The following is a 14,619-nucleotide window of genomic DNA, read 5'->3' as shown; positions in this document are numbered from 1 at the left end:
TAAGCACTTCTTCAAAATATTTTCATTGGCCACATCTCCCCAAGAGGACTGGAGTATAGAGAACTTGACTTCCAAGAGTTTGACATCTGGAGAAGATTTAATTCATGTCTTCTCAAAGAAAATAACCATGAAAGTGTTTCATTAACTCCACATCTGGTTAATAGTAACTCTTTTACTTTGGATACTTTAAAGAGTACTTTTTTAACCAAAAAAGAGAGTCAAGGGGCAGGTAGAGAGAAATGAGCCCAGTTCACCTTATTTGCTCTGCAGTAAAGTATTGTGTTGTGTGGTAGTCTTACTGGAATATAGTTCAGTGATTTTTAGTAACAGTTACTTAGCTATTTACACAACTCAGTTTTAGAGCATTTTTATACCCCCTCTCCCAAATTCTCTCAAGCCTGTTCGCACTCAGACCCTGTCACTTCCAGCCCCAGAAAACTACTGGTCTGCTTTCTGACTATAAATCTGCCTTTTGGAGACCTTTCGTGTATAGGGACCATTCTTTGTGTAATCTTTCGCCTCTGGATTCTTCCACTTAGCATAATGTTTTTTGAGGTTTGTCCGTGCTGTTGTATTGATACCCTGTACCTTTTTGTTGCTAAGTAGTAGTCCGTTATATGGATGACCACGTTTTTTTTTTTTTGTTTTTTTTTTTTTTTTTTTAATTTTTTCTTTTAACATTTATTTATTTTGGGGAGACACAGAGACAGAGTGTGAGCAGGGGAAAGGCAGAGAGAGAGGGAGACACGGAATTTGAAGCAGGCTCCAAGCTCTGAGTTGTCAGCACAGAGCCTGATGTGGGGCTCGAATCCACAAAGCGTGAGATCATGACCTGAGCTGAAGTCGGACGCTTAACCGACTGAGCCACCCAGCCGCTCCATTGAATAACCACATTTTTACTTAACCATTAACAAGTTGATGGACACAGGTCATTTCTACTCTGGCTATTATGAATGATGCTACTGTGAACATTTGTATAGAAGTCTTTGCATGGACCTATGCTTTGATCTCTCTTGAGTAGATTCCTAGGGGTAGAATTGCTGAGTCCTATGATAAGGGTATGTTTAACTTTTTGAGAAATGGCCAACCTGCTTTCCAAAGGGCTGTCTGTTTGCATCCCTACCAGCTTGGTGTGTGGGTTCCAGGTCCTCTATGTCTTGTCCAGCACCCGTGTTACTGTTATTTTGATTGTAGCCACCCCAGTGGGTCTAAAGTGGTATCTCATTTGTGGCATTAATTTGAAATCCCTGTGGACTGATGATGTTAAGCCTCTTTTCCTATGCCCATTGGCCATTTTTCTCTCTGTTAGTGAAAAATGTACTTAATAAGACTGGCCTATTTTAAAAATCAGGTTATGTTCTAGTTGAGTTGTAACAATTCTTTATGTATCCTTGATACAAGTTCCTTATCAAGTGTCTCCTGGTCTGTGGCCTGTCCTCATTTTCACACTGGTGTCTTTTGAAGGGGAGTTTATAATTTTAACAAAATCAAATTTATCAATAGTCTCTCTTTTGACTCATGCTTTTGGAGTAAATAGCTAATAACTCTTGGTTTAATTCAAGGTGGTGAGAATTTTTTCCTATGTTTTGTTCTAGAAGCTTCATAGTTTTAGCTCATACATCTAGGTTTATGGCCCATATTGAAGTGATTTTTGTGTGTAGTATAAAGGTCTAGACTTGTTTTTTTGTTTTTGTTTTTTTAAATTTTAGTGTTTCTTTTTGGAGAGGGGGAGTGAGTGGAGGAGGGGCAAAGAGAGAGAGAGGGGGACAGAGAATTAAAAGCAGGCTCCACTCTGTCAGTGCAAAGCCCAACGTGGGGCTTGAACTCATGAACCGTGAGATCATGACCTGAGCTAATGAGCTAAGCGGCATGATCAAGTCTGACACTCCGCTGACTGAGCCACCCAGGCTCCCTTAGATTCATTTGTTTTGCATGCAGATGTCTGGTTTTCTCGCCAACATTTGTTGAAAAGGCTGTCTTTTCCCGATTGAATTATTTTGGCATATTTATCAAAAGTCACCTGACTGTAAATGCAAGGGTTTATTTCTGGGTTCTTGAATTAATTCCTTAAATCTGTGTAAGTCTCTCCTTATGCCATTACCACACTGTCTCGATTACTGTAGCTTTATGGTAATTTTTGAAACTGGTCAGTGTAAGTGTTTTACATTGGTTCTTTTTTTTTTTTTTTTTTTCCCAAAAATGTGTTTTGGCTATCCTGGGGTCCTTTGCATTTCCATGTGATTTAGAGGATCAACCTGTCAATTTCTACCCACCCTCCCCCCCCCCAAAAAAAAAAAAAAAGACCTTCTGGGATTTTGGTAGGGATTGTGTTGACCTTGTAGATGAGAGAAATTTGCCAACCTAGCAGTAATGAGTCTACTGATGCATAAAATATGTATCACTCTTTCTCTTGGTGGGTATCTGGTTTTTCCCTTTTCTCGTTGTTATGAATGATGCTGGTGTGATCACTCTTGGACATGCCTGCTGGCCTCTCTGGGGATGAGGGCCCTTACCTGAGAGTGGGTGTGGGGTGTGTGTGCCTCTTCAGCTTTATCAGACAACATTGAGTTACTTTCCAGCATAGCTGTGCCAGCACGCACTGGTAGCAGCGGTGGGATTGTGGGAGTCTGTGTTGTTGAGCATCCTACCAACATTTGGTGTGAGCAGACTTTCTATTTTAATTTTTCCAATTTAAGAGATAATAAAATCATTGTATTGTGGTTTTAATTTGCAATTCCCTGATTATAATAAGATCAGGCATCTTTTTACTTGTTTATCGGCCATGTGGGTTTCCTTCTCTGGAAAGTAGCTTTCATTGATTCCTCTTGTTCATTTTTCTATTATATTGTTTGGATTTTTTCCCCACGTATTCTCAGTGGTAATTGTCCTCTGATTGATTAGTCTGTTTGCTTGCTTCCTTTGATCTGTCTTTCTTTCTTAGTATTTGGCTATCAGTTATCTTTATCCTTTTGTTTTTGGTTATTTGGGTGTGTGTGTGTGTGTGTGTGTGTGTGTGTGTGTGTGTGTGTGTGTGTGTTTATATGCCTAATTCCTAACTGAATTCTAGAAACTGCTAGTGGCCTTGTAGAATGTTACTAATTGGAAACAAATGAAAAACACCATTTTAGTACTTTTCCAGCAGTGCTGATAAGTTCCATAGCAAGTATTTCAGGCAGAGTAATTTATCAGTCAGTTGTTCAGGAAATGTCTGCCTCGGTGGTTCTCTACCTCAGCTGCGTGTCGGAATCGCTTGGGGGCTTCAAAAAGGTCCTGAGTCTGAGCTGCCCCCCAGACCAGCTTAATTAGAATCCCTGGGATTGGGACCCAGGTGCCATTATTTTTAAAAGCTCCCAGATGATTCCAAAGCTGAGAACATACAGGCTGTAGAATGCTTAGTTAGCAGAGTTAGCTGCCGATTATGGATCTCATGCACCCAGTGCGTTTTGGGTTCCGCGGCAACGGTCACCTGGAGCCTTTGTCAAAAATGCCGATGACCTGGCACCTCAGCTGGAGGTTTTGACCAGTAGGTTTCACATGGATCAGGGACTCTGTATTTTTAACACCTTGGGCTGCCTCATTTTTATTTAGGAAACTGCACCAAAGCTTTAAAAAAACTGTAATCTTCGGGGCGCCTGGCTGGCGCAGTCGTCCGACTTCAGCCAGGTCACGATCTCGCGGTCCGTGAGTTCGAGCCCCGCGTCAGGCTCTGGGCTGATGGCTCGGAGCCTGGAGCCTGTTTCCGATTCTGTGTCTCCCTCTCTCTCTGCCCCTCCCCCATTCATGCTCTGTCTCTCTCTGTCCCAAAAATAAATTAAAAAAAAAAAAAAAAAGTTGAAAAAAAAAAAACTGGAATCTTCAAAATAGTGATTTAAAGGCGGGGGGGGGGGGAGGGGTACTTCAATTTATGACATCATTATGACTTGAACTGTGGATTGAAGAAATTCTGCTTCCTTTTCCCTTCTGGAAAATGTCTGTTCTGTGATACCAGCCTGGGAGAGCACTCCACACACAGATGTTGGGAAGTGCCAGCTGTGTTTAGTTTGAAATCTTCTGTTTGAATCGTGTCTTCTCACCTCACTGCTGGGTGCTACTCCTCTCTGAGGAGCCCTGGGTGGGAACTCAGGAGATGTCACACCCATAGGAACCAAGGGCTGTGTATCATAAACAGTCTCTAGGATTCAGAATTGTTTGCTTTTTCCAAGCAAGCCCTGAAATCTTGCGCGGCTGTTGTTTAAGCTGGAGCTTTCCTGAAGGGCGGAAGACAAACAGCAAGCAAGGCGTCAGGAAGTGGATTTCTATGAACATCCGAATGCTACATTTGGTGTCAACACCATTGTTTTAACGCCTTACATTCCCCTCACCCTTCTGCCCTCCCGCCCCTCCCCCCCCATAATACTTGGGCTGTAAGAGGTTGTTTTGCACATTAGACACTGTGTTTATTTTTAGGCTCAAATGCTGTGGAGAAACTTGGTGAATTTAACAATTTAGAAATTGGATGACCACGCCAACCTGAAAACCCATGCCAGCCTACCTTTTGATAGGTTGCACATTATTTCCATTCTCTGCACGTCGGAAATGCATATTAAAGGACTCATTCCAAATGTCAAGTGTCTTTTCTTTATAATGTTTCTTTATTTATTTTGAGAGAGAGATACAGCACGAGCAAGAGAGGGGCAGAGAGAGAGGGAGACAGAGAATCCGAAGCAGGCTCCAGGCTCCAAACTGTCAGCACAGAGTCTGATACGGGGCTCAAACTCATGAACTGCGAGATCATGATCTGAGTCAAAGTCACTTAACTGACTGAGCCACCCAGGCACTTCAAATATCTTTTGTTTTTAAGTGACATATTTGTATCTGAAGGTCAAGTGTTTAGTTGTTTGCATGGACTTGTGAATTGGAAAAGATTTCAGGGCATTACATTTAGTTCTTCAAAGAAGAAATAGTTGTGGGTTTTTGTTTTTTGAGAGAGAGAGAGAGAGGAAAGGACATAGAGGGAGGGAGAGAGAGAGAATCCTAAACAGACTCTACACTGCTAGCACTGAGCCCAATCCAGGGCCTGAACCCACGAACTGTGAGATCATGACCTGAGCCAAAGTCGGACACCTACCAACTGAGCCACCCAGCTATACCAAGAAGAAATAGATATTTTGCTTTTGATCATAAAAGATGACTTAATCTGGGGTGCTTGGGGCCACGTTGTGTGGCTGCAGTCTTCCATTAAGAGTTCTGTATGTGTCGATGGCCCTCTGGTATGAGTGATAATCGCACGGGGACTGAGCGATTCCCTGCAAAGCTGGAATGTTCCCCGTGTTGAGTATCACAGTTGCACACAAACATGTGCTCTCTGAAGCTTGTCATCTTTGCTTTTAGAGGGAAGTTTGGAAGTGAGGATAAATCATAGATGTTACGGGGATAAAACGTACAGCACAGGGAATATAGTCAATGGTACTGTTTTATGGTGACAGATGGGGGCTACACTCGCAGTGAGCTTAGCACGATGTTTTTATATAGTGTAGACTTGAAACTAACGTACGTTGTGTGTCAACTGTACTTCAATTAAGGAAAAAAAATAGATGCTAGTTTTAGAAGCCCTGGAGATGTACTGATGGGAACATTTCATAGAAGAGAACGTTAAAGAATCAAGACCATTGTGAAATAAACCACAGGAGGCTGTGCTGAAAAGCAGTTGGAACAAAGATGGAGTCATCTGTGAGGACACTGATGGGAGAGGTGTCCTTGACTTCTCTTGGTGACTTTGATGCTGACCCTAGTTCGCTGTATGAGCAAAGATCCTTCTGGATGAGATTCCTCAGTCCTGTGGTTTTCTTGGAGGGAAGTGACGGTGTCTTTCCATTAGAGGCTCTGTAGAGAGCAGAGTCTGGCCTCCTTTGTCAAAAGGACAGTGGTTTTGTTTATCATTATATCTCCAGTGTCTAGCATGGGGCTTGGCACATGGTAAGCATCTGCACTTGTTTATAGAAATTAATTTTCCAGTCCTGGAGCATTCCAACCAAGTCAGACACGATGGAGTGAATTTCCTTTTATCTTCTCTTTTTTTAGTGTTCAAAGCTGCTTTCGGACACAAGCGTTATTCAGTTCTACCCAAGCAAATTTGTCCTTATCACCGACATACTTGACACATTTGGTAAGTTCTAGTTCTGTTCATCTTAGATCTAGAAAAGACATCTGTTTTGTTGGAAAGCTGGATGGTAGCAGTGCTTTAATTTCTTTTGAGGTTTAAGTAGTTGGGTAGACCATGAGGGAGACCAGACCACTCCCCACCTCTGCTCATTAACAAGGATGCTATTTTTGAAAGAATCTTAAATCTCATGTTTTCTAACCTTCTGATAGGCTGGAAGAGCAAGTGAGTGAAGCCAGGGGGAACTGGGGAGCACACTTCCTATCTGAACCGGCTCTTGTCTGTTGCCCTATTGCGTCTGGAACTCCCTTTGTCAGAACTGAGTGTGGCTTCTCTGCCCAGCACTCCCAGTGGGTTTCTCTCCTGGGGAATATGGCAGCATCCTCTGTCCCATTGCCCAAGCTGGAGATCTGAGAGTCTTTTACCCTGTGCCCCATGTTTAATCCAGTATGAGGTTCTTCAGTATCCTGAGTCCCTCTTGAGTTCGTCCATTTTTATCTGTCTTCACTATGATCACCTTAGTCCAAGCCACAGTGCTCTCCTGCCCAAATGACTGCTGCAGCTCTTGTGAGCTTTCCCGTAGCATCACGGCTGCCCCTCACCCCGTGCTCCCCACCTCAAGCTGAATGATCTAGACTGAAGAGAATAACCTGGAGCTCCTCTGGAGAAGTAGGAGGCCTTTGTGCTCCTCGGTGGTTGTCAGTGGCCAGGACATCAAACCATGCAGCTCTCAAGGCTATGTTTGATGTTCAGCAGTGAGGTGCCCCAGGAGAGCTAGCACATGGAATTGCCTTCTGAGAGCTGAACCCCTCGTGGACCAGAACAGAGACATTGGCTGTCTTACCAAGGAGGGACCCATGGACTCCCAAGCAGCAAGTCTCATCTGTAACCCATAGAATGATCTAATGTGTCAGAAAACAAAATATCAAGCAGAGATCCCCGTCGTCTTCACAGGAGACCGGGGACTGCATGTATTGGCTGGAATAAATGATAGAGAATCTAACTCCTACTAGTTATTTATTATATAGGGGGTTATTTATTATTGTCGTATGCTGGAAAGCCCAGGGGTGGTTTCTGGATTCAGGAACTCAAACAGTTGTGTTGGCATTTTCTAGTACTTTGCCTAGGATTCGCTTCATTCTCACTCTGCAAGGTGGTATCAGTTCTTTTGCTAGTAGTCCCAGGATGAGGAAAGAGCTTCATCCCATCATTCAACAAAAAGTTCCAGAATTCCATTTCCTTGGCCTGGTTAGTTCACAGGTTAGTTTCGGAGTCATTCATGGTATCTGCGGGATGAGTATGCAGATTATCCAGGTCACCGAAAAGCAGAAAGGTGATGCTGTTCGCAGAAGAAAGGGGAGTGGGAGCTAACTGGACTACAAGAAGAGATGGCCTGGTTGGGCAACGACCCGTCGGCCCAGGAGCTCTGCTGAGTACAAAGGATGTGTCAGTAATAAGAGACAAAAATCCTCACCTTTGTGGGCTTATGTTCAGTGAAAGGGTATTTGCAAAAGAAGTAAACCCAATTATGTGTTAGATGATGATCAGCTCTCTGGAGAAAACAAAACAAAACAAAAAACAAAATAGAGCAAGGTGAGGGGAATTGAAGGAGGGTCGGTGAGGGGTGATGGAGACTGCAATTTTAAATAGGGTGGTCACAGGAGGCCCTGCTAGAAGTTGCTATTTGAGCAAGTGCTTGAAGGAGAGGAGAGATGAGCCACATTCTCTCTGGGTATGGAAGGGATCGCCCATATTAGGCTAAGGGACCGCTGGTGCAAAGGCCTTGGGGTGGGAGTGTGACTGACAGGTTTGGAGAACGGAGAGGCCAGGGTGGCTGGGAGTGGGGTGTACAGGGTGGTGGCATGGGAGCTGAATGGGTCAGAGACCATGGTGGGCCTTGTAAGTCATTGGAAGGGCTTGGGCTTTGACTCTGAGGAACCCCTGGGGGGTGTTAAGCAGAGAAGCAATGTGATGTGATTTGTTTGTTAATGCTTGTTAATTTTTAAGAGAGAAGGGGGAGGGGCAGAGAGAGAGGGAGACAGAGGATCTGAAGTGGGCTCCATGCTAACAGCAGAGAGCCCGACACCGGGCTCGAACTCCAGAGCCGTGAGACTCCTGACCTGAGCCGAAGTTGGACACTTAACCGACTGAGCCACCCAGAAGCCCTGTGACGGGATTTGTTTTAGTGGCTGCTTGTTGAGACTAGACTGCAGGGCAGAGGTAGGGCCGGGAGCCTGGTTAGGTAGGAGGCCATTGCTGCACTTGAGGTATGAGGCCGAGGAGGCAGTGGGGATGGAGAGAATGAATGGATTTTCAGAATGGACGGGTGAGTTAGGCTCTCAGAAGAGATACCAAGTCATACAACTTTTGGGCCTTGCCTTGTCCTCTTACACAGCCTGCTTTCAGGAGCGAGGACGTCAGTCAGGGAGAGGGGTCGATGGTTGTGTCTGGTTCTCACAGTGAGTCAACATGCTGGCCTCTGGTTTCCCTCACCTGCCTCTTGCAAGTTTCTTTTGCATGAGTCAGCATCCTGAGTGACACTAGCTCGGGGACACCAGTGGACCAGTTTCTAACCTACAAGCCTAGCTGGATGTGGACATTAACTTTGTGAAAATTTTGCACAACCATTTTGCCAGCCTCCAATGGTGGCACCCCAGTCTCCTGCCTTGGCAAGCTCAGGATACAGTGCAGGTGCCTGTCCTTGCCGCATCCCAGAAATTAGCTGGGCTGAGAGTTGATAATAGCAGTGATCAACCCTCAACAAATAATGTCCTTGGTCCCGACTCCATTCTGGGTGCTTTAGAGATAATAAATCACATCCTCGTCATCACAGCATGTGAGGCGGGTTCTGTAATTAACCCCATTTTACAGATGAGGGGCGTGAGCCACAGCTTGCCAAAGGTCACAAGGGGAGTGAGCGGCAGAGCTGGGACTGTGAGTTCTCTCTGCAGTCGAAGACCTGTTTTATTTCTCTTGTATGTGGCTCACAGGGGAGATTTTACTCTCTGTGAAAATTACAAATGGGTATACGTTTGACCCAGCAACCTCACCGCTGGGAATTCATCCCATTTATGATAGCAAAGCCCAGCAACAACCCAGGTGGCCATCGGTAGGGGACCAGTTAAATAAATGACGGTCCATCTGTACGCTGGAGCATAGGAAACCCATAAGAAAGAGGGAGGGTGTGCTCTGTTTTCCGCTGTGGAGGGATCTCCAGGGTATATGTGTCATCACGAGAGAAAGTCAAGATGCAGAATAGAGTATGTTCTCTTTTGTGTAAGAAAGAAGGAGACGCTGGAAACCTTGTTGACGTTGACTTGTATTTGCCTGAAGAAACGTTAGAAGGATGTCCAAGAAACTAAGTAAAGCGGGAGCCCTCAGAGGGTGGCGGGGGCAGTGAGGTTGGACAGGGATGGGCCAGAGACAACCTTCCCTCAGTACCTTCCACAGCCTTATTTGAATTTTGAATCAGGGGAATGTTTTTTCCTGTTAAAACCAAACATGTAGATGAGGTACCGACTTTCAACACTATTCTCCCTCCTCTGCTTCCGAACCATGCTCCCAGTGGTGCCCTTGTCAGGATCTGTTACAGATGATATTCCTCAGGACTATGAGGCAGCCTGGGTCTGCAGGTGCTGAAGGAGACTCTGTTGTGCTGTGGGCACAACATAATGGACAGTTTTCGCCTTTTACAAAAGAGGTGGGAGATCGGAGTGCTGAGATCCACTTGGAAGCATCGTCCTAACACTGCTCCTTAGGGAGGTGCGTGACAGTATGGGGGCAGGTGCTTGGTGGTTGACCTGGACAGCTGTAGGTTGGAGCATCTTGCTGGGCAGGGATATGGGACACAGCCCTGAGCATTTGCAGCGAGAAGGCGCATGCTGGCCTTCCAGTGGGATTTCACTGGAGGCACCAAGCACGGAGCCGGGCCCTGGAGTCTATCTGCCCATGTCCCATGCCTGCGTCTCCTCTTCCAGAGTCATGTGTACCTGAGCCTTGTTTTTTTTCATCTGTAAAATGGCATAACAGACCCTGTCTCTGGGGGGTTTTGGGACAGAATTAAGAGAATGCATAGGAAGCATATAATGTTTTTCCTCTTCTAAGAACTTGCCTGGCAGGATCAGCGTAGACAACTTTGAACGGTACTTGGTACAGAGTAAGTGCTCAGAAAACATTAGCAGCTCTCACTGTATTCATTTTAGTGTTACTGACTGAGAACATTGTGAGTCAAGAAGGGAAATCAATCTAGGATTGGGTATTATTTCTCAAGACAAAGGAAAAAAATAATTCACCAAACTCGCTTGGCCAAAAATGATTTAGTAGTTAAAGGCCCCTTAGCATATGAATGCGAAACGTAACAATTACTTGTGGTTTCGGAGGGGTGGCAAGCTTATTGTGAAGAAAGTAAAGGTGTTGTGTGCTCATAAATCTGGTCCATGCACCGTAGGAGGTGAGAAGTTATACAGCTGTCCAGCATGGCCTGCTGTGTGATGGCCCAGGGTAAAATTATATGAAGTCCTTAGTGCCGTGTTCTGTGGTCATCACAGCAGAGCCCATCATGGTGCCAGGTATGGCTGCCACGGGAGCCCAGGGCCGCACATAAGGAAAGCACTTCCTGCCAGAAGGCAAAAGGCAGGTGGCTTTGAGAACTAGGGTTTATTCCATAGGTTTCCGGGGACCTTCTCAGTTGAACTGATGGTACACACCAAAGATGGGAAACTTTAAAAACTTGCCCAATGTTCAAGCCCCACCTCAGACCTTTTTTTTTTTTCTTTTTTAAGGTTTATTTATCTTTGAGAGAGACACAGAGCATGAATGGGGGAGGTGCAGAGAGAGAGGGAGACCCAGAATCTGAAGCAGGCTCTAGGCTCTGAACTGTCAGCATAGAACCCAACGCAGGGCTCGAACTTCATGAACCGGGAGATCATGACCTGATCCGAAGTCAGACCCTTAACTGACAGAGCCACCCAGGCGCCCCAAGAGACCATTTTTATCAGAATCTCTGAGGACAGACCCAGACATCAGCTTATTTTCAGACATGCCAGGTGGCTTGAATGTTTAGCCGAGGTTGGAGACCCCTGGTTTAGAGGGATGATGGAGGCTTGCCACTGTTTTTAGAGATTCCCATACCCAAGACAAGTTATAGCTCGTAGACTCGTGCTTGCCTAAAACCATGGTTTTTACACGTGGTGTATACAAGAATTCCCTAGCAAGGTTATTCAAGATTCATATTCCTAGTCTTCACCCCCTAAAATACTATTTTTCACTAGCTCTGAGGTGAGCCCCAGGAATGTGATTTTCAACAGGGGTCTTTATGTGATTATATCGTAAGTAGTCCACACTGGGAGAACCACCTAGATGGCTCCTCCGTTTGGTTGGCTTCCTGCCCTTCATCTTAGCCTTGTGTCATTTCTTGGTGAAGTCATTGGATTTCATGTTCTTAGAACTTCCTGTCTCTTTTTCCGTGTATGGACAGGATGTGTGGTTCTTTGGTGCCCTGAACAACAGGGTTATGGGGTGTGTGTGTGTGTGTGTGTGTGTGTAAAAAAACAAACACATGAACTCAGGGAAATACTTTGAACATTAAAGGTGATTTGGGAGTCTCTGGGAAATGAATAGAAGTGTAATTTTTATCCCTTGGATATGGATAGCATTTTCTAAAATACACAGAATAAATAAAGCTTTTAGTGCTAGATTAGGGGGTGGCTTGTAGACTAAGTCTACCCTGCCCACTTGTTTTTGTAAGTAAAGTTTTATTATTATTGAAACACAACCACAGCTGTTGGCACATTGTCTATGATCACTTTTGAGCGACAACAGATTTGAATAGTCGCAGTGGACCTGTGACCCACATCACCTGAAATACATTCATTTATGCATCTAAGAAAAACAGAACCTCGACAGTATGCCAGGCACTCATCTAGTCCTGGGGATATACCCATGAACAAAACAGACACAGATTTCTACTCTCGTAGCACTCAGTAGTTGAATGTCAAACGAGCAGATCACATAAATGAGTGAAGCAGGCAGTTGCTGAGAGGCAGAGTGGTGGAGACCAGGGCAAACTGGGTAGTGTATACACCATTTGAAAGGGCAGCTGCTAATCTATTTTAGCTCATTTTTATCCTATAGGGATGTGGGCCATTTTTGGTAGATCATTTGCGAAGAGGCCGGAAATTGGGTTTTTCATGTAAATGAAAGTTTTTACCTTTTGGCAACTAATTAAAAAATGTTAAAGCACTTTGTGTTGTGGGCCAGATGGAATGGATCCCTGGCTGCCCATTTGCAGCCTCTGCCTTAGAAATAAAACGTGGACTGTTGCCTATTTATCGAGTGAATGGAGGTGCCTAAGGTCCCTTTGGCCCTACATTTCCCTCTCTAAGGGGAGAAGGATTACTTTCCTGGATCTCAGAAAGTAAAAAGTTTCCCTCATTTTATTAAAAACAAAGAAATGGGGCTCAACGTTTGTCCCACTAGGTGGCAGCATATTATCATGAATTGAAGCGCTCTGGGCGATGCCATCTCTGTGCCCCTAATTAACAAATGTTTATTTCGTGTTTGCTCCTGAGGAGCCCGATGCTAACCCCTTATGTCCTTCTCTCCCCAGGAAAGCTCGTGTACGAGCGCATCTTCTCCATGTGTGTGGATAACCGCAGCGTCTTACCAGGTGATGTTGTAGCTCTTCTGCCTCTGTTATTCTGCCCTGGAGTTGTGATTAGAAGGCTTACATCAAGTCAGGATTTACTGAACTCAGTATAAGATTTCTTTTGTGTTTGATGTGTTAAAAGTAGAAAAAACACCTCTACAGATTTCTGACCATCTCCGTTTCCTAAAAACACTAGAAGGTTTTCAAATGGCCCAACCAAGAATTTTGGGCAAGTAATTTGAATCTAGGAGACCAAAAAGGTATTACATCTAGATTTAAGTGAATTTTTTTTTTTTTTTTAGTGTTTATTTATTTTGAGAGAGAGAGTGTGCTAGCACATGCATGTGGGGTAGGAGCAGAGAGAGAGGAGAGGGAGAATCCCAAGCAGGCTCTGCGTTGTCAGCACAGAGTCAGAGGGCTTGATCCCATGAACTGTGAGACTACACCCTGAGCTGAAGTCAAGAGTTAGGCGCTAACCGACTGAGCCACCCAGCTGAACTTTTATAGCAACTTGAATTCCTTTGCTGCTTGGCATTTTTTCCTACATAATGTTCCCAAGAAGCAACTTGCAGAAACCAAGTTTATATATATTAAAGAACAATGACAAATAAATCAATAATTACAGATGCTTTAAATTTACAATTGGTGCTTAAGTGATGTTTGCATTAAATTTATTGCCAATCCATTTTACATTCTCAGGAGGTTATAATGGGACAACTTGATTATGAACCTCTCTTATCACATAAATGTTTTTAGAGCTGCTGTAAGGAAACCTTCTCATCCATACAAATTAAGATAACGAGCCTGCTCCAACTCTGCCTGGTCTTGGCCAGATGATGGCATTAGTGACAACAACCCATAATTGACCTGTTCACTTATCCTTTCTTTCATCCGTCTGTGTTATCTGTTATTTTAAAATGATTTAATGCAGTTATTTCTCAGGAAGAAGAGACCTGTGGGGTTCTAAGAGTCATCTTGTGTCAGATGATCAAACCCACGGGGAAGAGCCAGGGACTTGCATGCGGCCCTGCCGCCAGCTAGTAGGAGCCTTGTTCTTATGCTGAATCTGCGCTGTCCAAGATGGTGGCCACGGGTCACATGGGACACTTGAGACCTGGCCAGTCCAAACTGAGGCATGCCGCGTATATTAACAAAACACTTGGGGGCGCCTGGATGGCTCAGTCTTGGTTAAGCAACTGACTCTGGATTTTGGCTCAGGTCATGATATCGCAGTTTGTGAGATTGAGCCCTGCGTCGGGCTCTGTGCAGACAGCTTGGAGCCTGCATGGGGATCACTCTGCTTTTCTTTCTCTGAAAATAAATAGCTAAGCATTAACAGAAAAATACACTGGATTTCAGAGACTTAATACAAACAGAAGACCAGGAAGTATCTCACTAATGATTTTTTTAAATTGATGACATGTTGAAATGACATTTTGGATGAATTGGGTTAAATGAAGTATTGTATTAAAATTTCACTTGTTTTGGGGCACCTGGGCGGCTCAGTCGGTTAAGCATCCGACTTCAGCTCAGGTCATATCTCACGGTTTGTGAGTTTGAGCCCAGCATCTGGCTCTATGCTGACAGCTCAGAGCCTGGAGTCTGTTTCAAATTCTGTGTCTCCGTCTCTCTCTGCCCCTCCCCCTGCTCATGCTCGCTCGCTCTCTCTCTCTCTCTCTCTCTCTCTCTCAAAAATAAATAAACATTAAAAAAATTTTTTTTTTTTAAATTTCACTTGTTTTATCTCTTGGAACATGGCTCACATGACATTTCCATTGCAAGGTGCTGTTTTAGACTCTCCTCTTCACCACATCACAGCTGTTATGTTTTTATC

The 14,619-nt window shown here is 44.5% G+C and overlaps 1 protein-coding gene across 7 annotated transcripts in view; it reads left to right on the top strand.

The window, feature by feature from the left end:
- VPS35L (VPS35 endosomal protein sorting factor like) overlaps window positions 1-14,619 on the top strand; it is a 118,088-nt gene that overhangs the window by 24,339 nt on the left and 79,130 nt on the right. For 5 of the 7 annotated variants that reach the window (XM_042922492.1, XM_042922493.1, XM_042922491.1 and 2 more), the window contains 2 exons: window positions 6,061-6,145; window positions 12,747-12,806. In XM_042922492.1, coding sequence (XP_042778426.1) covers window positions 6,061-6,145; window positions 12,747-12,806 — 145 coding nt within the window. Of the gene's footprint in view, window positions 1-6,060; window positions 6,146-12,746; window positions 12,807-14,619 lie in introns of those variants that run through there. The other 2 variants (XM_042922496.1, XM_042922497.1) reach the window with 2 other exon arrangements.

The sequence above is a fragment of the Panthera leo genome, chromosome E3, assembly GCF_018350215.1.
Source record: "Panthera leo isolate Ple1 chromosome E3, P.leo_Ple1_pat1.1, whole genome shotgun sequence".
Taxonomy (NCBI): domain Eukaryota; kingdom Metazoa; phylum Chordata; class Mammalia; order Carnivora; family Felidae; genus Panthera; species Panthera leo.
Note: the sequence above shows the minus strand (reverse complement) of the source record. Positions and strands in the feature narration are given on the sequence as shown.